At 40.8% G+C, this 22,901-nt stretch overlaps 1 protein-coding gene across 3 annotated transcripts in view; it reads right to left on the minus strand.

Moving 5' to 3' along the window:
• Window positions 1-18,150: 18,150 nt before the first annotated feature.
• Window positions 18,151-22,901, minus strand: part of MASP2 (MBL associated serine protease 2) — a 48,132-nt gene continuing 43,381 nt past the window's right edge. For 2 of the 3 annotated variants that reach the window (XM_072156399.1, XM_072156397.1), the window contains exons 9-11: window positions 22,415-22,549; window positions 22,155-22,232; window positions 18,151-20,137 (exon numbers count right to left, since the gene is read on the minus strand). In XM_072156399.1, coding sequence (XP_072012500.1) covers window positions 19,341-20,137; window positions 22,155-22,232; window positions 22,415-22,549 — 1,010 coding nt within the window. In that variant the 3' untranslated portion in view covers window positions 18,151-19,340. Of the gene's footprint in view, window positions 20,138-22,154; window positions 22,233-22,414; window positions 22,550-22,901 lie in introns of those variants that run through there. The other variant, XM_072156400.1, reaches the window with a different exon arrangement.

Raw genomic sequence — 22,901 nt, forward strand, 5'->3', positions numbered from 1 at the left:
CAAACCCAAGAATAAAGTAGAGGTGTTATTTGGAGCACACAGTGAGTCTTAAAAACTGAGCCCACAAGAACGTGACGCACATGGGTTTTGTTTTTGTTTTTTTTTCCCAGTACACGGCATGGAATAATACAAAACATCACGGAAAAGTAAAGTTTTTTTTTTTTTTTTTACGCACAAGCCCATACACAGAAAAATGAAAAAGTTATGGCTTTCCCCAGCACCACGACGGCACCAACCAGAGAGAGGGATCCACCCCCGGGGACAGGAAACCTGAGCATAAAAACACGCCCCTCCTATCCTACCTCAGTGGTTTCCTGTCCCTGGCGGGAACCTGAGTGTTAAGAGGATTACTACCTGGTGCCTGTCAGACGGCAGGTACTAGGTTTTGAACCCGGCCAGTGAGCTGGAGGTTATCCAGATCTGGAGCGATCCAAAGCAGCACAGGCGAGGTGCTGCGGGTCTAGGCAAAGTGTCAGCAATGATAGTTGCCATTATGTGTGTCCTAGCCCCAGAAACAACATGATGTATAATGGGGACTAGAGTGTGCCTGTTCTGGTTTTCTGCTGCACGGTACCGACCCCAGAGTGGGAGCAGGTATGCAGGGAGACGTGTCCAGTATCCGACCTCTCCAGAAGGAGGATTCACAGTTGCATGGTGTGATTCCTCCTCTCCAAACACACCTCACGTGGTGAATGGCGCTAACAGGATGGGACTTCGGGCATCCTGTACAGTACACACCTCCAGTGGAATGGGTTGTGTCTGTTGGATTATCTCTTATGAGGGGGCTCACAGAACCTGACAAAAAGGTCACCGTATCCCCACAGACCCGGAAAAACCATCGTACCCATAGGAGAGTTCCGGGTGGTAAGTCTATTTTTTTTTTTTATTACACTCATGATATGAAATGTGTAATATGGATTCTAGTTAACCCATGGATACATTGGAAAACTACCAGCCATTCTAAGCTGAACATACTTGCTCTCGTCAGGTCTAAAATCCTGTTCAGTAGCTTGGGTTACAGCTTGGATTAATTACCCTTGCAGCCAGCTTCAGCTAATTGGCTAACGGCTTGCAGGTTAACCTCTTCTCCCAGTGTGGAGAAGAGTTTAGTGTGGAGGTGCCTCAAGGAAACACATGGTTTCTGTTTATTATGGCGTCCTGCACAGAACTCGCTGATGGTCAGATTGTGGTGTATGTTTAACTGAGCAGATCAGGAGACAAAAAATGCTACATAAACTGTTTGCAAGCATGCTCTGAATTATAGCCTATGAGCGTTTACTACAGCTAAGTGCAACTAAAGGGAATTCTGCACTTGTATGAGAGTTTCAGGTAGTTCAGTCAATCATCTAACGACTTGCAGGTTAGCCTCCCCTCCAGGTATGGAGAGAAGTTCAGGACTGAGACACTTCACAGAGCACATGATTGCTCTTCAGTTATCTTGGGTCTGAACCACATGCCGCTTTCATAAAGCATTGCTTGGACACAGAAAGTGAGTTTCCATCAACATGGATCACCTGGCTCAAAATTACAAGAGGTAGAAAACCCCTCATTATCGGGTGCTTCTATGCCTGCAAACTTGTTTAGTTTGAAAGCTACTCTTTTATGGCATATTGCAGTTTGGTAACTTTGGTGTGCAATTTCCTAACTTAATTCAAACTGCTCTCTCCAACCTTGTTCATCTGCATACAATAGGATATAAAAGGTTTGCTCATATAATACATTGTGGTTGTGGGGCCACTGCACACATTGACTTTATATTAGTTAGGAAGGGGCACTGGTATTATCCACAGTTCCAGTAATTGTATTTGTGATTTTTGAGCGCCAGTGCATGGAAAGATGGGAATCCTCACTAAAGACAGAGCAGCTTTATAACAGGAGGTATAGAAGATATTGTTAATTATGCCTGAATCCTTGTGGGAGCAGTGTTCCAGAAACCAAGCAAGTTATGATAAATAATGCCAAAACCTTTACTGGGAATAGTTGTTCCTCAGATACATAAGATACGGTAGGAGATGTAAATGATAATATAACCCTGGCTGTGAATACTTCCACAGACACAGAGTAATGTGAATGAGGCTATACTCCTTGCTGTGAGCGGTGGTTCCACAAATACACAATAATAGTTGCGATGAATAATTCCACAGGCACAGAGTAATGTGAATGAGGCTATACTCCTTGCTGTGAGCGGTGGTTCCACAAATACACAATAATAGTTGCGATGAATAATTCCACAGGCACAGAGTAATGTGAATGAGGCTATACTCCTTGCTGTGAGCGGTGGTTCCACAAATACACAATAATAGTTGCGATGAATAATTCCACAGGCACAGAGTAATGTGAATGAGGCTATACTCCTTGTTGTGAGCGGTGGTTCCACAAATACACAATAATAGTTGCGGTGAATAATTCCACAGGCACAGAGTAATGTGAATGATGCTATACTCCTTGTTGTGAGCGGTGGTTCCACAAATACACAATAATAGTTGCTGTGAATAGTCCCACAGGCATAGAGTAATGTGAATGATGCTATACTCCTTGTTGTGAGCGGTGGTTCCACAAATACACAATAATAGTTGCTGTGAATAGTCCCACAGGCATAGAGTAATGTGAATGATGCTATACTCCTTGTTGTGAGCGGTGGTTCCACAAATACACAATAATAGTTGCTGTGAATAGTCCCACAGGCATAGAGTAATGTGAATGATGCTATACTCCTTGTTGTGAGCGGTGGTTCCACAAATACACAATAATAGTCGCTGTGAATAGTCCCACAGGCATAGAGTAATGTGAATGATGCTATACTCCTTGTTGTGAGCGGTGGTTCCACAAATACACAATAATAGTGGCTGTGAATAGTTCCATAGACAGAGTAATGTGAATGATGCTATACTCCTTGTTGTAAGCGGTGGTTCCACAAATACACAATAATAGTTGCTGTGAATAGTCCCACAGGCATAGAGTAATGTGAATGATGCTATACTCCTTGTTGTGAGCGGTGGTTCCACAAATACACAATAATAGTTGCTGTGAATAGTCCCACAGGCATAGAGTAATGTGAATGATGCTATACTCCTTGTTGTGAGCGGTGGTTCCACAAATACACAATAATAGTTGCTGTGAATAGTCCCACAGGCATAGAGTAATGTGAATGATGCTATACTCCTTGTTGTGAGCGGTGGTTCCACAAATACACAATAATAGTCGCTGTGAATAGTCCCACAGGCATAGAGTAATGTGAATGATGCTATACTCCTTGTTGTGAGCGGTGGTTCCACAAATACACAATAATAGTGGCTGTGAATAGTTCCATAGACAGAGTAATGTGAATGATGCTATACTCCTTGTTGTGAGCGGTGGTTCCACAAATACACAATAATAGTCGCTGTGAATAGTCCCACAGGCATAGAGTAATGTGAATGATGCTATACTCCTTGTTGTAAGCGGTGGTTCCACAAATACACAATAATAGTTGCTGTGAATAGTCCCACAGGCATAGAGTAATGTGAATGAGGCTATACTCCTTGTTGTGAGCGGTGGTTCCACAAATACACAATAATAGTTGCTGTGAATAGTCCCACAGGCATAGAGTAATTGGAATGATGCTATACTCCTTGCTGAGACCGGTGGTTCCACAAATACCCAAGGTAATATGAATGACTACATAATCCTTGCTGTGAATAGTTTCCACAGGTGCACAAAGTAATGTGAATGATCCAGGCTGTGAGCAGTGGTTCCACAAGTACCCAAAATACACAAGATAATGGGGATTATGTCAAAGACCTTGATAGAGACAATAGTTTCACAGGTAAGTAAGTTAATGTGAATGATGCCAGAGTCTTTGCTGAGAGCAGCTGTTCCAAAGGTAAGCAAGTTAGGGTGAATGGTATCAGAATCTTTGCTCCAAGCAATTTCTCTATAAGGGAGCAAGATGTGGTGAATAAGGGCAAAATCCTTACTGATAAGATATGCTCCTGGCGTTGTGTGCTTTGCGGGTACAGCGAACTCCAAATAACAATGTGTACCCAGACTTGGAGATTCCCAATGGGATATGATTCCCTGATGGTGGTCTGCTTATTTGTATAAGCCCGACAGTCTGCCTCTCTTCTAGGTCACAAAGGTAGAGCAAGAGCAGGTCAGAATAATAATGGTGATGGTCTTTGGTGTAGCGCCCTCATATTCAGTGTCTCTTTTCAGATCCTGCAGATTTAAGTAATATATTGCAGTTTTTAAAAAAAAAAAAAAAAAAAAAAGATTTTTTTGATCTGGGACTACGGTTGTGGAACGTACAGTTCCGATTTCCATGCGGGTTCTGCCTGGGGGCCTGTCTTGTTCGTGACCTGGGGACTACCTGTATATGGACATCATTAAATCATGTGATCATATAAGGTACATTCTACAACCATATTACACTTCAAATTAGCCATTAATAGCTTGTAGTGACCAACATCCATCTGGGTATCAAATATATTCATGTGTAATAACCCCATTATTTACCCATGTCCCTCCACATTCTATGATACAATGTGTACAGGTGCACAAGTCCCTATGACGTCAGGGAGTCATCCACCTATCATATACCTCACATAATACTAAAATAGGGGAGAGGACCCTGATATTCCATTCATATCCAGTCATTCCTCTATGCTGCATTTGTATATAGAGAAAGCTATCTGCCATTAGGGGCAAAGCTGTACCTTCTTATAGGAAGTTTTAAAATAGATAAACCAGTTAATCTGAGTCGGCAGGCCACCCATGTCCCTCCTAGTTCTAACGATGGCCTTTATACCAGCCTTACCCGGTCTTAGTTTATTTGAGATCACTACAACTTGTGTTTTGCATGAAGGGTAGAGGCTGTAATCCTCACTAGAGAGTCTAGTGGTCGGACCTTTGGAATTTAAGCAAGGTGCTGTCAGGATTCCAAAAGAGGTTCTAATAAATTATTATATATACTGTCAAAAAAAAAAAAAGAAAGGTACAGTTTTTTCAGAGAATCTGGAGTCAGTCAAAAGCTGAAGAATATAACAATAGTGAAACAGGGCGTAAGTTGTCACAGGATCATACAATGAAAACAAAGTTGCTCTTTAAACGTGTTCCTTAGGAACACCTAATATAAATGGAAGATCAATCCGTTGTCCGTCATATGTAAATCTCAAGTTATTTTGGAACATTTTAATTTCTAGTATCAGGTTTTCTCTGGGGAGAAAAACCTTATGCTTTCTGGTTAGTATAGTTGACATCTAATCCATGGGTGATTAGGTTAAAAAGACAGTTTCGCTTTTGATCCCACAGTAGGATGTTCCGACTCGCAAAGGTTTTGCCTAATTATGTAGTTACGGAGGAATTGTGGACTGGCCTCCTCTATCTTTCATTTGTCATACAGAATATTCCTTATGTTCCTTGCTTCTAATCCAAAGTCTGAAGTGGAAGAAGGTTTTTCTTTACCTAGAGGCCAATTGTTCGGTCATAATATATCTTAAGATCATGTGTATGGTGTAAAAGAAAATAATCTTTTTACTTGGTGGTCTAGACCTTTATAAAAAATAGAATCTGACCTAGGAAGTAACTGTAGATTCTGCCCCAGAAACTATCCGTGCCTTTTCTACCCGAGCACTAGCCACATCTTGGGCATAATTGAGATGGATTGTCAGGGAGCATGCGGGTTTACTCCCCCACACTTTCTTAAAACACTATCGGTTAAATGTGGTGGGTACTCTTGAACTCTTTGGAGAGAAAAGCGCTCTCCTCTGGGGGCGTGTTTCTTATGTTTTTTCCCTCCCTAAATATTTCTCTCTGAAAATCTCTCTGGTTGGTGCCGTCGTGGTGCTGGGGAAAACAGGAGTTACTTACCGGTAATGATGTTTCCTCGTACCACGACGGCACCTGGTATATTCCCACCCTGGTGATTTTTTTCCTACCTTTTTATTGGTGGTATTTCATGGGTGTCAAAAAATAAAATAAATATTAATATTAATATTGATATTTAAATAAATTTTAAAAATAAATAAAAAAGGTAATAAAATAATTTTGTCAAAATTATGGTTACATGGAAAATGTTTTTTCTGATATACTAATAATAAGGTTCTTCCAAGTCTCTGTAACCCACTGAGGTAGGATAGGAGGGGCGTGTTTTTATGCTCAGGTTTCCTGTCCCCGGGGGTGGATCCCTCTCTCTGGTTGGTGCTGTCGTGGTACGAGGAAACATCATTACCGGTAAGTAACTCCTGTTTTTCGAAGGTGGAGAGCAAGAAAGGAGCTTTTTCGCTTAAGGGTTAAACCCTACTGGGTCTGATTGCTCAAGCAGTATACAGTAATACAGCTATATTCCAATATAAAATCACAAAATCTGCTTTGCAAGTGCCATGTCACCTGGGAACTATTTCCTCAATCTGCCCTCCTAAAGCTCAACTTCCTTTCTTTTAAAAAGAATTTGGTAATTTGTGGGAGTTTTTATTAAATATAATAATTTTAAAACCCCTGAAAAAAATGTATTGATCTCTAAACTAATAGAATTTTGCTGCTTGATTTGTAGGGCTCCTAATCTGTTGTAACATCTCAAATTAGCCATTCTCTACCTTTGAACATAAGACTGAGATTGTGTTCTTGACACTTTCCAAAGCCTTGAATTGTGATCACATGCTGAGGTTACATTGCAGAGGAAACGTAATGTATCCTCAGCATGTGATCAAGGCTGAAACCTTAGGAATGTGTTAGGCCGCGGTCACACGTACCGCTAAGCGTCCGTCATAACGCGACGCTAGCGCACATGGGGAGGTCCTCGGCCCGAACGCACATGCGTTTCCAGGGAAATGCATGCGATTGTTAAGCCGATCGCATGCGTTTCTCTGGAAACGCATGTGCGTTCGGGCCGAGAACCTCCCCCTGTGAGCTAGCGTCGCGTTATGAACGGACGTCTAGCGGTATGTGTGACTGCGGCTTAGAACGCAACGCATTGCTGAATGCTGCCTGAGGGTGTGTCCACATGGTCAGTTTTTGAAGCCAAAAGCAGTTGTGGATGATAATGGTTTAAGACAAATAATTCAATTTCTGGTGGGGATGTCAAAAACGTAGGTTGTGGTCGCTTGTTTCAGTTGAAACTACATCTGTTTTGAGGTAATTTTAGGTGGTTTCTTATCGTAAAAGGTGAATGACATCTGTTGCAAAGGTTTCCCCTTTAAAATCAAATTCACCTGCTCAATGTGACTGCACCCTTTAGGGTGGTGGCACACGTGGCGTTTTGAACCAGTTTCTAGGCCGTTTTTAAGAAGTCCGTCAAAAGCACGTGTGTTAAAAACACGTCAGTTTTTGACCGTTTCTCCCAATCATCTTAAGATAATTGGAAAACGGACAAAAACCACAAAGATGCATTTTCAAAAAGCGGAAGCGGTTTTTAGAAACAAATGTGTTTTTAATGCACTGCTTAACCCCTTAACGGTCTGCGCCATAGCTCTACGGCGCAGAGGTATAAGGGATGTATGAAGAGGGCTCACGGGCTGAGTCCTCTTCATACAAGGGTGGGGTTTTTTGCATAATGCATAAAACCCCCACCGCTAATAACCGCGGTCGGTGCTTGCACCGATCGTGGCTATTAACCCCCCCCCCCCCCGTTGCCGCCGGCAAAGTCGACGGTGGCATTTTTAAAAAAAATATTTTTTTCGATCGCCACGCCCCTGAACGTCATCGGGGGGGCGGCGATCGGTTGCCATGGTAGCCTCGTGTCTTCTTTTGACACGAGACTATCTGGCATCTGCAGATTCGTTACAATGAGCCAGTGGCTCATTGTAATGAATGTGCTGCAAAAATGCCATATATTGCAATACAGAAGTATTGCAGTATATGGTAGCAGCGATCTGACCATCTAGGGTTAATGTACCCTAGATGGTCTAAAAGATAGTGGGAAAAAAAAGTTAAAAAAAAAAAAAAAATTAATAAAATATTAAAAGTTCAAATCACCCCCCTTTCCCTAGAACGGATATAAAACATAATAAACAGTAAAAATCACAAACATATTAGCTATCAAAATATAAAAACGGTTACAGGCGGCGGTGACCTCCGAGCCGGGAAATGGCGCCCAAATGTCCGAAATGCGACTTTTACACCTTTTTACATAACATAAAAAATGAAATAAAAATTGATCAAAATGGTAGCAATGAAAATGTTGCCTCATTTCGCAAAAAATGACTCCTCACACATCTCCGTGCGCCAAAGTATGAAAAAGTTATTAGTGTCAGAAGATGGCAAAAATTTTTTTTTCTTTTTTGTACACATTCGTTTAATTTTTGAAAATGTATTAAAACACAATAAAACCTATATAAATTTGGTATCACCGCGATCGCACCGAACCAAAGAATAAAGTAGGCATGTTATTTGGAGCGAAGAGTGAAAGTCGTAAAAACTGAGCCCACAAGAACGTGACGCACGTGCGTTTTTTTTTTCAATTTTTCCACATTTGGAATTTTTTTTCAGCTTCGCAGTACACGGCATGTTAAAATAAATAACATTACGGGAAAGTAAAATTTGTTACGCACAAAATAAGCCCTCACACAGGTCTGTACACGGAAAAATGAAAAAGTTATGGATTTTTGAAGTTGGAGAGCGAGAAATGAGCCGAAAAACCCTCCGTCCTTAAGGGGTTAAAAATGGGTTCAAAACGCTACCGTGTGCCCCCACCCTAACGCCGGCGGCATATGTGGCGTTTTGGGGCTGTTTTTAAGCAGTCCGTTAAACGCATGCATTAAAAACGCTTCCGTTTTTGACCAGTGTTAATTAAGATAATTTCTAAAACCGGTCAAAAACGCATGCGTTTTTTAATGGACTGCTTAAATACGGCCCAAAATTGGGTTCAAAACGCCACGTGTGCCGTTCGGTCTGCGTACGCAAACGCAGTCCAAGCCGCACACACAGTTTCTATGGAAAGGCCTGTGATCAGGGACGAGCCGCTGGTGTTTTGCATTAAATTAACGCAAAACACCGACGGCTCGTTCCTGATCGCAGGCGTTTCTATAGAAACGCCGATGCGATCAGCCCGCCCCAGTGGGTGCGGCTTGGTTTGTGTTTGCACTAAGGGTGGTGCCGCACATGGAGTTTTGAATCCGTTTTTAAGCGGTCCATCCAAAAACGCATGCGTTTTTGGCCAGTTTTAATTAAGATAATTGGTAAGACCTGTTTTTGGATGGACCGCTTAAAAACGAGTTGCAAACCTATGATGCCACATGCAGTATTTTGGTTAGTTTTAGAGCATGCGTTTTAAAAATGCATCTTTTTTTTTTTTTTTTTTTTTTTTTGAGTTTGGCTGCTTTGAATCAATTTATCTTAGGTTCAAAGCAGCCAAACACATGGAAAACGTAAAAAAAAAAAATGCAATTTAATAACAGACAGACGCCACGTGTGACATCACCCTAATGTCTCATGCACATGGAGAGGGGGATTTGTTAATTCTTTACCGACGTGTGCTGTATTAGTAGGTCACACATCGGCTGCAGGTGTATGGAGAGGACTGAGGGCTCTACTTTCAATTGGTGCTGGTACTGATTGCAGGTGTTAATCCTTCGATCGCGGCTAGCAAAAGGCTTGCGGCAGTAAAAAGCCGGCAGCACGTGGGCGCCGCCATGTTGGCTAGAGTGACGCTTCCTTTGATGTCATCAGGGAGCAACAATCTGTCTCCATGACATCCTTGGATCTTTGTAACAAATGGGCAGAAAACATATGGCCTTGGGTCTTACAAAGAGCCGAGGGGATGATCTATCTCCATTACGGCCTCAGGTGGTTGTAAGACCCCAGGCTGTATGTTTTCTTCTCATTTGTGGCACCTTGTAATAAATGGTCAGTAAAATCCCCATATACTGCTATACTGTAGTATGAAGCATATGATAGGATCAGTTGGACAACCTAGGGTTAAAGTATCCAAACATTAAAAAAAAAAAAACCTGTTGGGTATTGCAGTATCCCAAAATGTCTGATCAAAGTATAATAATGGTTATACCTGGTGTTAACCATTGAAAACATCTTCTTGCAAAAAATGACACTACACACACAAAAGTATGAAAGTTATTAGCGTCAGAAGATGGCAAATTGAAGATTTGTTTGATTGTACAAGAGGTTTTAATTTTCATAAAATCTTTGACTTTGTTATCCCTGTGATCGTTATTTGGGGTGTATTTTTTCACCAATTTCGCCTCATTTTTCCCCCCTGTTTTCCAGCACATGGCATAATCTGTATTTAGAAATGTCATTAAAATTTAGTGTAATGTGTTATTATTTTCAATTCTGCTTACTTTAGCAGAAAAGGGATTTTTACATAACGTTTGTTTAAAAAAAAAAAAAAAAACTCACTGGACCCTTAATCTGTGTGTGCATCTATAGTAATGAAAATAATTGATAATTTATCTCCTGTCACTAGATTTAACCGGTTAATGACCAGGCCCTTTCCCGTTTTTTCATTTCCATTTTTCACTCCCCACCTTCAAAAATCTATAACTTTTACATTTTTCCACATAAAGAACTGTGTGACGGCTTGTTTTTTGCGTAACAAATTGCACTTCATAGTGATCGCATTGAATATTCCATGCCATGTACTGGAAGCGGGGAAAAAATTCCAAATGCAGTGAAAATGGTGAAAAAACGCATTTGTGTCGTATTCTTGTGGGCTTGGATATTACGGCTTTCACTTCACGCCACAAATGACGCATCTAATTTATTCTTTGGGTCTGTGCGATTACAGGGATACCAAAGTTGTATAATGTTTTATTATGTTTTCATACATTTACAAAAATTAAAACCTCATGTACAAATTTTTTTTTTTTCTTTTGCCGTCTTCTTGTGCTTATAACTTTTCCATACTTCGTTGTATGGAGTTGAGGGTGGTGTCATCTTTTGCAACTTTTGATGATGTTTTCAATGATATTATTTTTAGGACTATACGACCTTTTGATCACTTTTTATAGAATTTTTAAATTTTTTTTAAATGGTAAAAAGTGGCAGTTTTGACTTTGGACACGATTTTCCGTTACGGGGTTAAACGCAGTGAAAAACCGTTATTATATTTTGATAGATCAGCCATTTTCGGACGCGGCGATACCTAATGTGTTTATGATTTTTACTGTTTATTTATATTTATATCAGTTCTAGGGAAAGGGGGGTGATTTGAATTTTTTGGTTTTTTTATTATAATTTTTTTAACCTTTTTTTTTATTTTTACTATTTTTCAGACTCCCTAGGGTACTTTAACCCTAGGTCAGTGATGGCTAACCTATGGCACGGGTGCCAGAGGTGGCACTCAGAGCCCTTTCTGTGGGCACTCAAGCCATCACCAGAGATGACTCCAGGTATCTTCCTACAGTCCCAGACAGCCCAGTACTTGCTGTGCAGAGGTATTTTAAAGTGACAGCTCTACCTGGGACTATTTTCTCCTTTATGGGTGTCCTCAGGGTGCTGGTATCAATGAAAACTGACAGAGAAAGGAGTGTAAATCACAATATAAATTTCTGTGTTGGCACTTTGCGATAAATAAGCGGGTCTTTGTTGTAGTTTGGGCACTCGGCCTCTAAAAGGTTTGCCATCACTGCCCTAGGTTGTCTGATCGATCCTACCATATACTGCCATACTACAGTATGGCAGTATATGGGGATTTTACTCCTCATACATTACAATGTGCTGGTAGCACATTGTAATGAATGGATTAACCCGAAGTAGCTTCGGGTCTTCGTGAGTCCGGAAGCTACCATGACGACGGATCGCCGCTCCCCGATGACGTCACGGCGATTAGCAAGCAAACACCTGCAATCGGTGCCGGCACCGATTGCGGTTGTTACCGGTAAGCCTTTGCTGCAATATGCAGCAGAGACTTACCGGCTATGGAGAGGGCTCGGCCCGCGAGCCCTCTCCATGCATCGGAACGCGATTAAAGTATATATGAATATATAGAGTGTAAAGATATCTATTATATATGGATATGGGACATGAATTTATACAGGCGGTTCCCTACTAAAGGACACCGACTAACAGACGACCCATAGTTGAAGACGGACCCCTCTGGCCACTGTGACCTCTGGTGAAGGACTCTGGATGCTTTACTATAGTCCCAGACTGCAATAATCAGCTGTAAGGTGTCTGTAATGAAGCTTTATTGATAATCCTTGATCCAATTACAGCAAAAAACTTTGAAACTCCAATTGTCACTGGGACAAAACATTTTTTTTGTCTGGATCTACCATTATAAAATATACAGTTTCGACTTGCATACAAATTCAACTTAAGAACAAACCTATGGACCTTATCTTGTATGTAACCCGGGGACTGCCTGTAGTTAGAGTAGATGTACATGTGATGTAGAGAGTATATGTATGTATGTGTATATATAATATATTACACATATTCATATCCTAAATCCATATACAATATATATCTTGACACTATATATTCATATATACTGCATATGTCTGTACACCCTTTAAACAGCGTCAAGATGTGTACTGTATATAGTTAGGATATGAATATATAACTAGAATATATGAACATATGAACATATAGTACATATCTATATGCACTGTCCATGTACTGTATATTTCTTTATTGCCTATCCATACAGCATATATCTCTAAACCGGTGTCTATACGGTATATATCTATAAACTATCCACATACTATATATGTAGTATATGGAAAGGACGTATAGATACAGTGTATATATAGATATATTCCCTTTCCATATACTGTATATATCTGTATGCATTCTATATACTGTGTATGTATGTGTGTGTGTGTATATATAATATATTTACACACACTATCCATATACATCTCCATACCCTATCTACTGTATGTATGTATATATATTTTAGATGGGTAGGGTGTAGAGATATCTATATTCCCTATCCATCTACTCTATATGTTTTGTTTATATACTGTACACAAGTAGTCCCCTACTTAAGGACACCCGACTTACAGACAACCCATAGTTACAGACGGACCCCTCTGCCCACTGTGACCTGTGGTGAAGCTCTCTGGATGTTACTATAGTCCCCGGCTACAATAATCAGCTGTAAGGTGTCTGTAATGAAGCTTTATTGAAAATTTTTGGTCCCATTACAGCAAAAAATTTTGCAACTCCGATTGTCACTGGGACAAAACATTTTTTGTCTGGATCTACCATTATAAAATATACTGTTTCGACTTACATACAAATTCAACTTAAGAACAAACCTTTGGACCCTATCTTGTATGTAACCCGGGGACTGCCTGTATATCTATATTCTGCATCCATACAATGTAAATTTATATATACTCTATCTATATACAGGCGGTCCCCTACTTAAGAACACCCGACTTACAGACGACCCCTAGTTACAAACGAACCTCTGGATGTTGGTAATTTACTGTACTTTAGCCTAAGACTACAATAATCAGCTGTAACAGTTATCACAGGTGTCTGTAATGAAACTTTATTGTTACTCCTGGTTCTTATGACAACCCAACATTTTTAAAATCCAATTGTCATAGAGACCAAAAAAATGTTTGCCTGGGGTTACAATTATAAAATATACAGTGCTGACTTGCATACAAATTCAACTTAAGAACGAACTTGCAGAACCCATCTTGTACGTAACCCGAGGAAGGTATATATATATATATATATATATCTCTATACCTTATGCATATGTATTCGTGATGTGTTTGCTACCGTTTTTTTGTTATGGCTGCACTGTGTCTGCTGCTCCAAAAAATTCTGAATCTAAAGTGGCGTTCCAGTGCAGAGTCATCCCTTGCACTACATTCATTACAGCGACTCGACAGAAATGTGGCAAATGCTCATTAAACTGAGCGTACCAAAAGAAAAACTGGTACACTCTAAGCATGATTGGCGCATGCAGAGTGCAGCAGTAATTAATATTGTGGTGCACTCTGCACCAATGGCCCAGATTTATCAAATGTAGTGCAGTTTGCCTCACTATTAACCCCTTAAGGACGCAGCCTGTTTGTACGTTAAGGCTCGGTACTTTTTTAGAAATCTGACTAGTGTCTCTTCCTGTGGTAATAATAACTTTTCAACGCTTTAAGATATCTCTGTGATTTTGAGATTGTTGTCTCGTGAGACATTGTAGTTTATGTTAGTAGTGTCATTTCGGTTATCCGTTCCTTTTTTGGGGGGGGTAAAAATTCAAAAATTTGGGAAAAATTTTTAAAAAAATGACTTCAAAGTTTCAAATGTTATACTTTTTAGACAAAAAGTGATAACCCAATTTTTTTGAAAAAAAACTTGCCATTGATCTTCTTTTTATATCCATTATTTGTTTTACGTTTCCATTTTTTTTATGGATGTGAGAAGGTTTGAAGTTTTAGTAGCAACTTCTCAGATTTTCTTAAAATTTGAAAAATGCGAACTTTTTGGTCATCAATTCAGTTTGGAAGTGCCCTATAAAGGATTCTCTACTATATACCCCCACAAGTAACACCATTTTATGAACCTAACATCTCAACCTATTCAAATCAGCATTTAAGAAGTCTGTTAACCCTTTAATTATTTTTCCGGAAGCAAACAAAAATGGATTGGAAATTTAGAAATTTCAATTTTTAATTACAATCTTTCTAATTTAGCCCTAAAATGGATACATTCAGAAGGAATTTGAGGTAAATATACAACCCTAATTTTTTGCCCTGCTTCTTCCGAGTACGGCAATACCAGACATGTGGATGTCAGCTGCTGTTTCCCCGCACAGTGATGTCCAGAATAGAGTTAGCGATACTGGGAATATGGCAGGCCATATTTGGCTGCAAATGTTTTGTGGTGCCACAGTGTAATTGAAGAGCCCCTGAAGTAAAAGTACAATAGAAAACCCCCAAAAATGTCACCATTTCGGAAACTAGACCCCTCAAAGAATTTATCTGTGGTTGTGGTGAGCATTTTAACCCCCAACACGCTGGTCAAAATTGAATGCAAAGTAAATGGTGCAGAGTGAAAATTGCATTTTTATCTCAATAGAAACCCCCAAGTAGTGACCCCATTTTGTAAAGGGCACCCCTCAAAGAATGTATGTAGGCTTGTATGAGCATTTTAACCCCTAAGGTGCTGGCTCAAATGTAATACAAAGTGTTTGGCATCATGAAAGATTTGTAGATACCAGTACAGTAGAAACCCCTAAGAATTGACCCTATTTTGGAAACTACACCCCTCCATGAATTAATCTAGGGGTATAGTTAGCATTTGAACCCCACTGGTGGACCCCTAAAAAGTGCATAATGGATAGTGCATAGTAAAAAATATCCATTATGTAATTTTGTGCCCAGCTGCTGCCATGGGAGACAAACACCCTAAAAATCATGATGCATGTTTTCCCAGGTAAAGCAATACCCCATACGGGGCAGTAATCTACAGGCTGGGCACATGACGGGGCTTAGAAGGGAAGGTGCGGCATGATGTATAAGCTGTGCATAGTACATCAGGGTACTCTAAAAATCCAGGGATGTATGATAAATTCGGAAGCAATCTTTCATACATAACCCTGGTTTTTCTGGGCATGTCTCACAGTGATGAATGGTGTCCTTCCAAATACCATTTTTGGAGCACACCCTGCACCTCTTCTGTGTCCTTCCCTTGCTGGCTCTTTGGAAAGTGCTGCCCTGGTACAATACGTAATGGGGGCATTCTTGGGGCACTATAGTGGAGTCCCTCCCTTCATAAACCCTGAACTTGTAGGTATATGTAGGTTTGACTGGCCAATCGCAGTGATCGGCGGACAGGACCGATTTGATTGGTTGGGTGACGGAGGCAGGAACTCCTCCTGCTTCCGTCACCCAAGTCCCATCCCGATATCACCACGTCTCGCGACTTGGTGACACTTTGAAGCTCCTATGCGCTCGAGCAGTAGCTGTACTGCGCTATTAGTGGGAACCAGCACAGTACAGCTACGGCGCGGAGCGCTAAGGGTATTTGGAAGGTGGCCTCGGGACGCTTGTAACCTTTAAAATAAATTGATGAAAGGATTGCACTATAGCAGATTTATCATCCAGCACCAGACACTTACTGTATATACTCGCATATAAAGTCAAGTTTTTCAGCACAAAAATTGTGCTGAAAAACCTCACCTCGGCTTATATATGAGTCCATAAAAAAAAATAAACTTAATACTCACCCTCTGGTGCCCCGATGCTCAGCGCGGCTCCTCTACTGTCTTCTCTATGCTATATTAGCCAGCAGAGACGCATCCATGCGATCTGCTGGCCGGCGCACACTATGATGCGGCGGTGTCGCTGTTGATGACGTCATAGCGTAGACGCGTCTCTACCGGCTGTTGCAGCAAAGAGAAGTAAGAAGAGGAGTAGCAGGGACCGGAGCATCGGGACCTCCGGAAGGTGAGTATGTAAGTTTTTTTTTTTTAAATGTGCTTGGCAAACTGCGGGCTGGCTGTATACTACATGGGGGGAGGGTTGGCTGGCTTTATACTACATGGGGGGAGGCTGACTGTATACTACATGTGGGGGGGCTGGCTATATCCTACAGGGGACTGGCTGGCTATATAATGGGAAACTGTGACCAATGCATTTCCCACCCTCGGCTTATACTCGAGCCAATAGGTTTTCCCAGTTTTTGGTGGTAAAATTAGGGGTCTCTGCTTATACTTGAGTATATACGTTATATGAATCTGTTGCAGTATATGTCTCGTCTAACTCTGCACGGAATCTTTTGACTTTCATCAGAATATCCATTGGGACCCTTTTTCAGTTTGGCAGGCAGTGAAGTCCATGAAGAATAGTTTATAGTGGTGGAAACACCAAGTGTGGCATCATTTTTTTTTATTTTTGTGCCCCCTTCACAATCCTGTCTTTGACTCCTATGGGTTTTTCAGTACCATCGCAGCACCTCTATAAAAACTACAGCGATGACTTTTCTTCAACACTAGTCATCACTGACTAATACAGGCGGTCCCCTACTTAAGAACACTCGACTTACACACGACCCCTAGTTACAAACGGACCACTGGATATTGGTAATTTATTGTACTTTAGCTACAATAATCAGCTATAACAGTTATCACAGGTGCCTGTAATGAAGCTTTATTATTAATCCTGGTTCTTATGACAACCCAACATTTTTAAAATCTAATTGTCACAGAGACCAAAAAAGTTCCAGTTGGGATTACAATGATAAAATATACAGTTCCGACTTACATACAAATTCAACTTAAGAACAAACCTACAGACCCTATCTTGTATGTAGCCCGGGGACTGCCTGTATTGGCCTCAACCAATTACTACTGAACAAATCCATTTTTTTCAGACTTGAAATTTTGCAACATTTTACCGAGCAACGTACAGTAAATCACAATAAAATGTATGTTAAAGGAACATCGGTAACAGTTGATTCATTGAATTATATTTGAAGGGGCCTGAGGGTGCGTTCACACATTCAGCTATTTAGGTGCAGTTTTTGATGTTCAAACCACGGTCAGAGTGAGACCATCTGAGTGAGAAACCGCTTTTCTCAATATGGTCAATATATACCCTCAAGGTAGGGGCATGACTGTAGGCTCTAGTAAGGTTCTAGGAATACAATGAAAATTAGTCATGCTCCTACCTTCACACCCTGCACCAGGCATTATTCAATAAATTAGCTTTGTGTGTTGCTCTAAATACTGTTAGGGACAGCACAGTGGCTCAGTGGTTAGCACTACAGCCTTGCAGCAAAGAGTTTGTATGTTCTCTCCATGTTTTTCCATGGGTTTCCTCCCACACTCCAGAACATACTGGTAGGTTGATTACATTGTGAGCTCCATTGGGGACAGGGACTGATTTGGCAAGTTTTGTGCAGCGCTGTGTAATCTGTGTGCGCTATATAAAATAAAGGAATTATTATTGTTTTTAATAACCAGAAACCGCAATTAGTTTTTTTTAAATCAGTAGTACACAAACATGGGTGTAGCAGCACCTAACATGTTTTGTTTTTTTTTGCGGGGAGTTGGGGTTGGCGTATAGGCAGACCTGGTTACCTTCACTGGATTCCCTGGCTGCCAAGTAAGGCCATTATTGTTGACTCATGATCATGACTGTGGAGTGCCACTGGTTGTCAGAGGGAGCCTCTGGAATCACTTAGATGTTATGATCAACAGTTGGGTTAAACAAAAGGAATTTGGAGGGCATTTATCAAACTTTTTTTCAGGGGTTTTTGCACCTTTTTAGTGTTATTTTTCAAGTTTTGGTGCTGTTTTGCAAAGTTCACCATGTTTATTTTTTTTCAGGGTTCCGCCTGATTTAGTTTCCAGATGTTTGTCGTATGAAAATTTTCGTAATTTTGGCGCAAATATGTTTAGTCGCACTGCCTGATGATTCTAGCCATAACTGCATATTCAGGAACATTTTGCAGTGCTGCTTTTTCCGTATTAGATCCCAACTTTCATAAATATGGCTGAGAAATAAAAAATACAAACAGGCACAAATAAGCACAAGACAAAAGAAAACTATGATAAATGTCCCCCTATAGCTTTTTCAAACCAGGCTGTGAAACCACAGATGACCCCATGTCCTGCCAAAGTTTTCTTAGGTATTAAATCAGAAGAACTATGGCGAATGTGGCGGTTATTGAAAGAAAAACTAAGGTGAGCATGGAGACTAAAGTGAGAAAGTCAAGCGACATACAATTAGAAAAATTGAGAGGAAAACCAACAATAACACATGAATCGATAAAAATATTATCTTTATGAAATCTACATATGATAAAATATCGATAATTCTGTAATGAACACCATTTCCTGTTGCCAGGGCAGAGACCTCACATCCTTTGGTGACTTAGCTGCAGTTCACTCGAATAACAATGAAGGTGACTCAGCTGCCGTGATTTGTGTACAGGCGGTCCCCTACTTAAGAACACTCGACTTACATACGACCCATAGTTACAAACGGACCTCTGGATATTGGTAATTTATTGTACTTTAGTCCTAGGCTACAATAAACAGCTGAAACAGTTATCAAATGTGTCTGTAATGAAGCTTTAGTGTTAATATTGATTCTTATGACAACCCAACATTTTTAAAATCCAATTTTCACAGAGACCAAAAAAGTTCTGGCTGGGATTACAATGATAAAATATACAGTTCCGACTTGCATACAAACTCAACTTAAGAACAAACCTACAGACCCTATCTTGTATGTAACCCAGGGACTGCCTGTATAGTGAGGACGCCACAAAGATCATTTGAATCTTCATACAGTCCACCTCATACTGATTAGCATATGACTTGGACTGATGCTAATCTAGATCTATTCTAAGAATAGGTTATTGGTATCCAGTAGTCCTGAAAACCCATTACTTAAAGGGTGAGGTATGTGCATGGCTTGTTTTCTAGGCTTTCTTTCTCAGTCAGTGTTTGTCAGGATTGTCTCATGTATCCAGTCAAGATAGTTGCTTACTCTAGTATATACACCATATAGATCTTTAGCACCACATTTGTCTCCTCCCCAGGATACTATTCCTCCAATAAACCATGTATCGGTGTGCGAGTCTTTAAACGCCAATGCTCCACCACTATCCCCTTCACAAGAATCCTTTTTGGGCATCCCAGCGCAGAACATATTGTCAGTGACCAATATTCTGTTCCCAGCTTTCAGCTTCTTCTGGTAGGCAGCATTGCATTTGGCTCGTTCCACGACATCCACCTCAACATAAAGCAGATCTTTTGACGGCTTTGATCTAGATTTTGTTTTTCCCCATCCAGCCACTTCCCCACTCATGAGACCATCCTGTGTATCGTTTATCAGAAAGCGGTTGTTTTTGGTCGGAAGACAGATTCCCAGGACGTGTGCATTCAATGGGACTTTGTCTTGCAATTTGATCAGTGCGATATCATTATTGAAGGTGTTGTCGTCCTTGTAGTCTGGATGTATAAAAAAGGCTTTGGGAAATGCTGTGTAAGCACTGCTGTCATCTTGGCTGATAAATCCCATCTTTAGTATTGTATTTTTTCGGATTATTTCAAGCTCTCTTTCTTCCTCATATATAACATGAGCAGCAGTAATAACCCAGTTGTCATTAAGAAGTGCTCCACCTCCATTACGGGGGTCATTTTGTATGAAAACCTGCCATGGATAATCGCCCAGTTTGGCATTTTCACCACCAATTATTCTTCCACGGATCCTTGTTGATATACCGCATTCTGAGGTGAAAGAGAGAGTTGGATCATGAATCCACAAGGTACTACATTAAAACTTTCATAAAAAGTGAAAATCTTTTGGAACAACACTTAGCTTGCGCTCAATTGCACTTTTCTAACAGAGGCCTACCAAGCCTCACCAGTTCACCAGAGAATAAATTCATGAGAACACTTGGTGGAATGAGACAAAATCTGCTTCATTCAGACAAAACTCTGCGTCAATGTGGAATGTATATATTTTTTTAAACTTTTATAACTATATAATTTTTTAATTTCGTATCAATACATAATGGAGGAGACTTATGCTTCTTGATGCATCTGTTGGGCGTCGCAGCTGCCGGGCAAAACTATGCCAGGTCTGACATGGAGTAGTTTTGGGGTTTTCAAAATTATGCAGGCACAGGGCATTCTGGCCCTGTGGCCGCCGACTTCACCATCTGCTACTCCCCCCCCCCCCTCTACATCTCCTCCATGCCCACATGGCGTGGAACTGGTGTAGACGCTATATAAATGCACTGCGCAAGAAGTGATTCTTTTACTGCTTCTGCACCAGAAAACTGGGTTAGAAGCAGTGATAAATCTCCCCCATTATGCGGTAGTTAGATTCTACATATTGGTAATAATGGAGCCAGATATGGCTTAATATCAGGAATTGTGGAGGTGACTTATAATAGCCAATAACCTCACAAACTCTGTTTCATCCACTTGAAATAGACCTAAATGTAATATTTTGGCTGTTACCCATCTGGTAGTCTACAAAAGTAGACTAACCATTTAGTACAGTGGTCCCCAAACTACGGCCCGCGGGCCGCAGTTTGGGGACCACTGTACTAAATGGTTAGTCTACTTTTGTCCTGGAATATAATTCTCACTTGATACCAGATGGGTAACAGCCAAAATATTACATTTAGGTCTATTTCAAGTGGATGAAACAGAGTTTGTGAGGTTATTGGCTATTATAAGTCACCTCCACAATTCCTGATATTAAGCCATATCTGGCTCCATTATTTTCATCCGGCCCCCGCCGCTTGGAGCGGCAGTAGCTCCTGCTGAGGAGTGCAGGTCGCGGCAGTCGGCCAGGAGCCTCCATCCGTCCGGACAGGAAGCTCCTGCCCGTCCCTTAATAGTGCTCGATGCGGCCGATGTGTCCGCTCAAGCACTATTATTACAGGTGGAGCGATGTGGCCGGAAGACAACCCCGGCGCACATCGCTCCTTGTACCTGGCTGCGCGGCCGCGTGATGACGTCATCACGCGGCCGCGCACCCCTTCCTGACCGACAGCAGCCCGAAGAAAGAAGACGCGGGAGCCGCTGCCAGAGGTGAGTATGGTTTTAATTTTTTTAACCAGCAGCAGGGTACTATATAAAATGATTAATGATGGAGGGGCAGTATGGACAATAAATGATGGACGGGCAGTATGGACAATAAATGATGGAGGGGCAGTATGGACAATAATTAATGATGGAGGGGCAGTATGGACAATAATTAATGATGGAGGGGCAGTATGGACAATAATTAATGATGGAGGGGCAGTATGGACAATAATTAATGATGGAGGGGCAGTATGGGAAAAAAATTAATGATGGAGGTACAGCATAGGAAATAATTACTGGTGGGGGGGCAGTATAGGAAATAATTAATGGTGGGGGGCAGCATAGGAAATAATTAATGAGGGGAGCAGCATAGGAAATAATTAACGAGGGTAGCAGCAAAGGAAATAATTAATGGGGGGAGCAGCATAGAAAATAATTCATGGAGAGGGGTCCCCGTATATATTTAAGAATTAATTGACCCAATTAATTAATTCATTGGGCCAATATATAAAATAGTTCACAAGGGGGTGCAGTATATTAATTTAGGGAGGTCCCAGTGTATTACAGATGCGCTCACATGTACCGCTATTTATTTTTAAACTTTAGTCCGGCCCTCCAACAGTCTGAGAGGGACCGTGAACGGCCCCCTATGTAAAAAGTTTGGGGACCCCTGATTTAGTAGGTTATCTGGTAACTCTTCATATACCTGGTTTGCAGGTTGGGAGCATTCTGTCCCCAGTGTTTATCTCTTCCCAGTGTCCTCCTTCTCCACAGCGGTACTGTGCTGTTAAAAATAATACAAATCTAACAAAATTAGTGCTTTACAATAAATCCCATTGCTTCCTGTACAGCTTTTTTCTAAATGATCTGATTCACGAATTAAATATATCAGTATTATGTTGTTTCTATGATTGTTGTCTATTTTATATAGTACATTTAGATATACGGTGCAATACATTCTCTTACCTTGATCATCTTTCATTTTGTAAAAAGGTTCGGCACATCTGTAATGGATTTGTGCATTGTACGTTGTCTTTTCACTTTTGGTTTCAAATGTGAAATTTCCATTTTCTAGGTCATCCGGTAAGCCACAGTCTACAACTGGATATAGGATTATGTGTTACAATAATGCACCTGTTACCACCTTATTCTTCTATATCAGGACTGTAGTGCGTCATCCATGCTAAAATGTAATTTAAAGAGACTGCCGTACTCTATGATACCATGCAAACACTGCCATAGATAATGCTGCTGTTGTGCTTAATATTGGCAACATTGTCTCATTCACTTGAATGTGATTGGGCTTTTAAAGTAGACGCAGCTATTGTATTTCGGCTGGATCTGTGTCTAATTCACACAGATCCAGAATTCATCACTTATTTTACATTGGTTGCATTGGTAACTCATTGGTGCATTGGTAAGGTGTATTAGTCTCCTTTTGGAGATAACAGAT

The sequence above is a fragment of the Engystomops pustulosus genome, chromosome 6 (assembly GCF_040894005.1).
Source record: "Engystomops pustulosus chromosome 6, aEngPut4.maternal, whole genome shotgun sequence".
NCBI classification, from domain to species: Eukaryota; Metazoa; Chordata; class Amphibia; order Anura; family Leptodactylidae; genus Engystomops; species Engystomops pustulosus.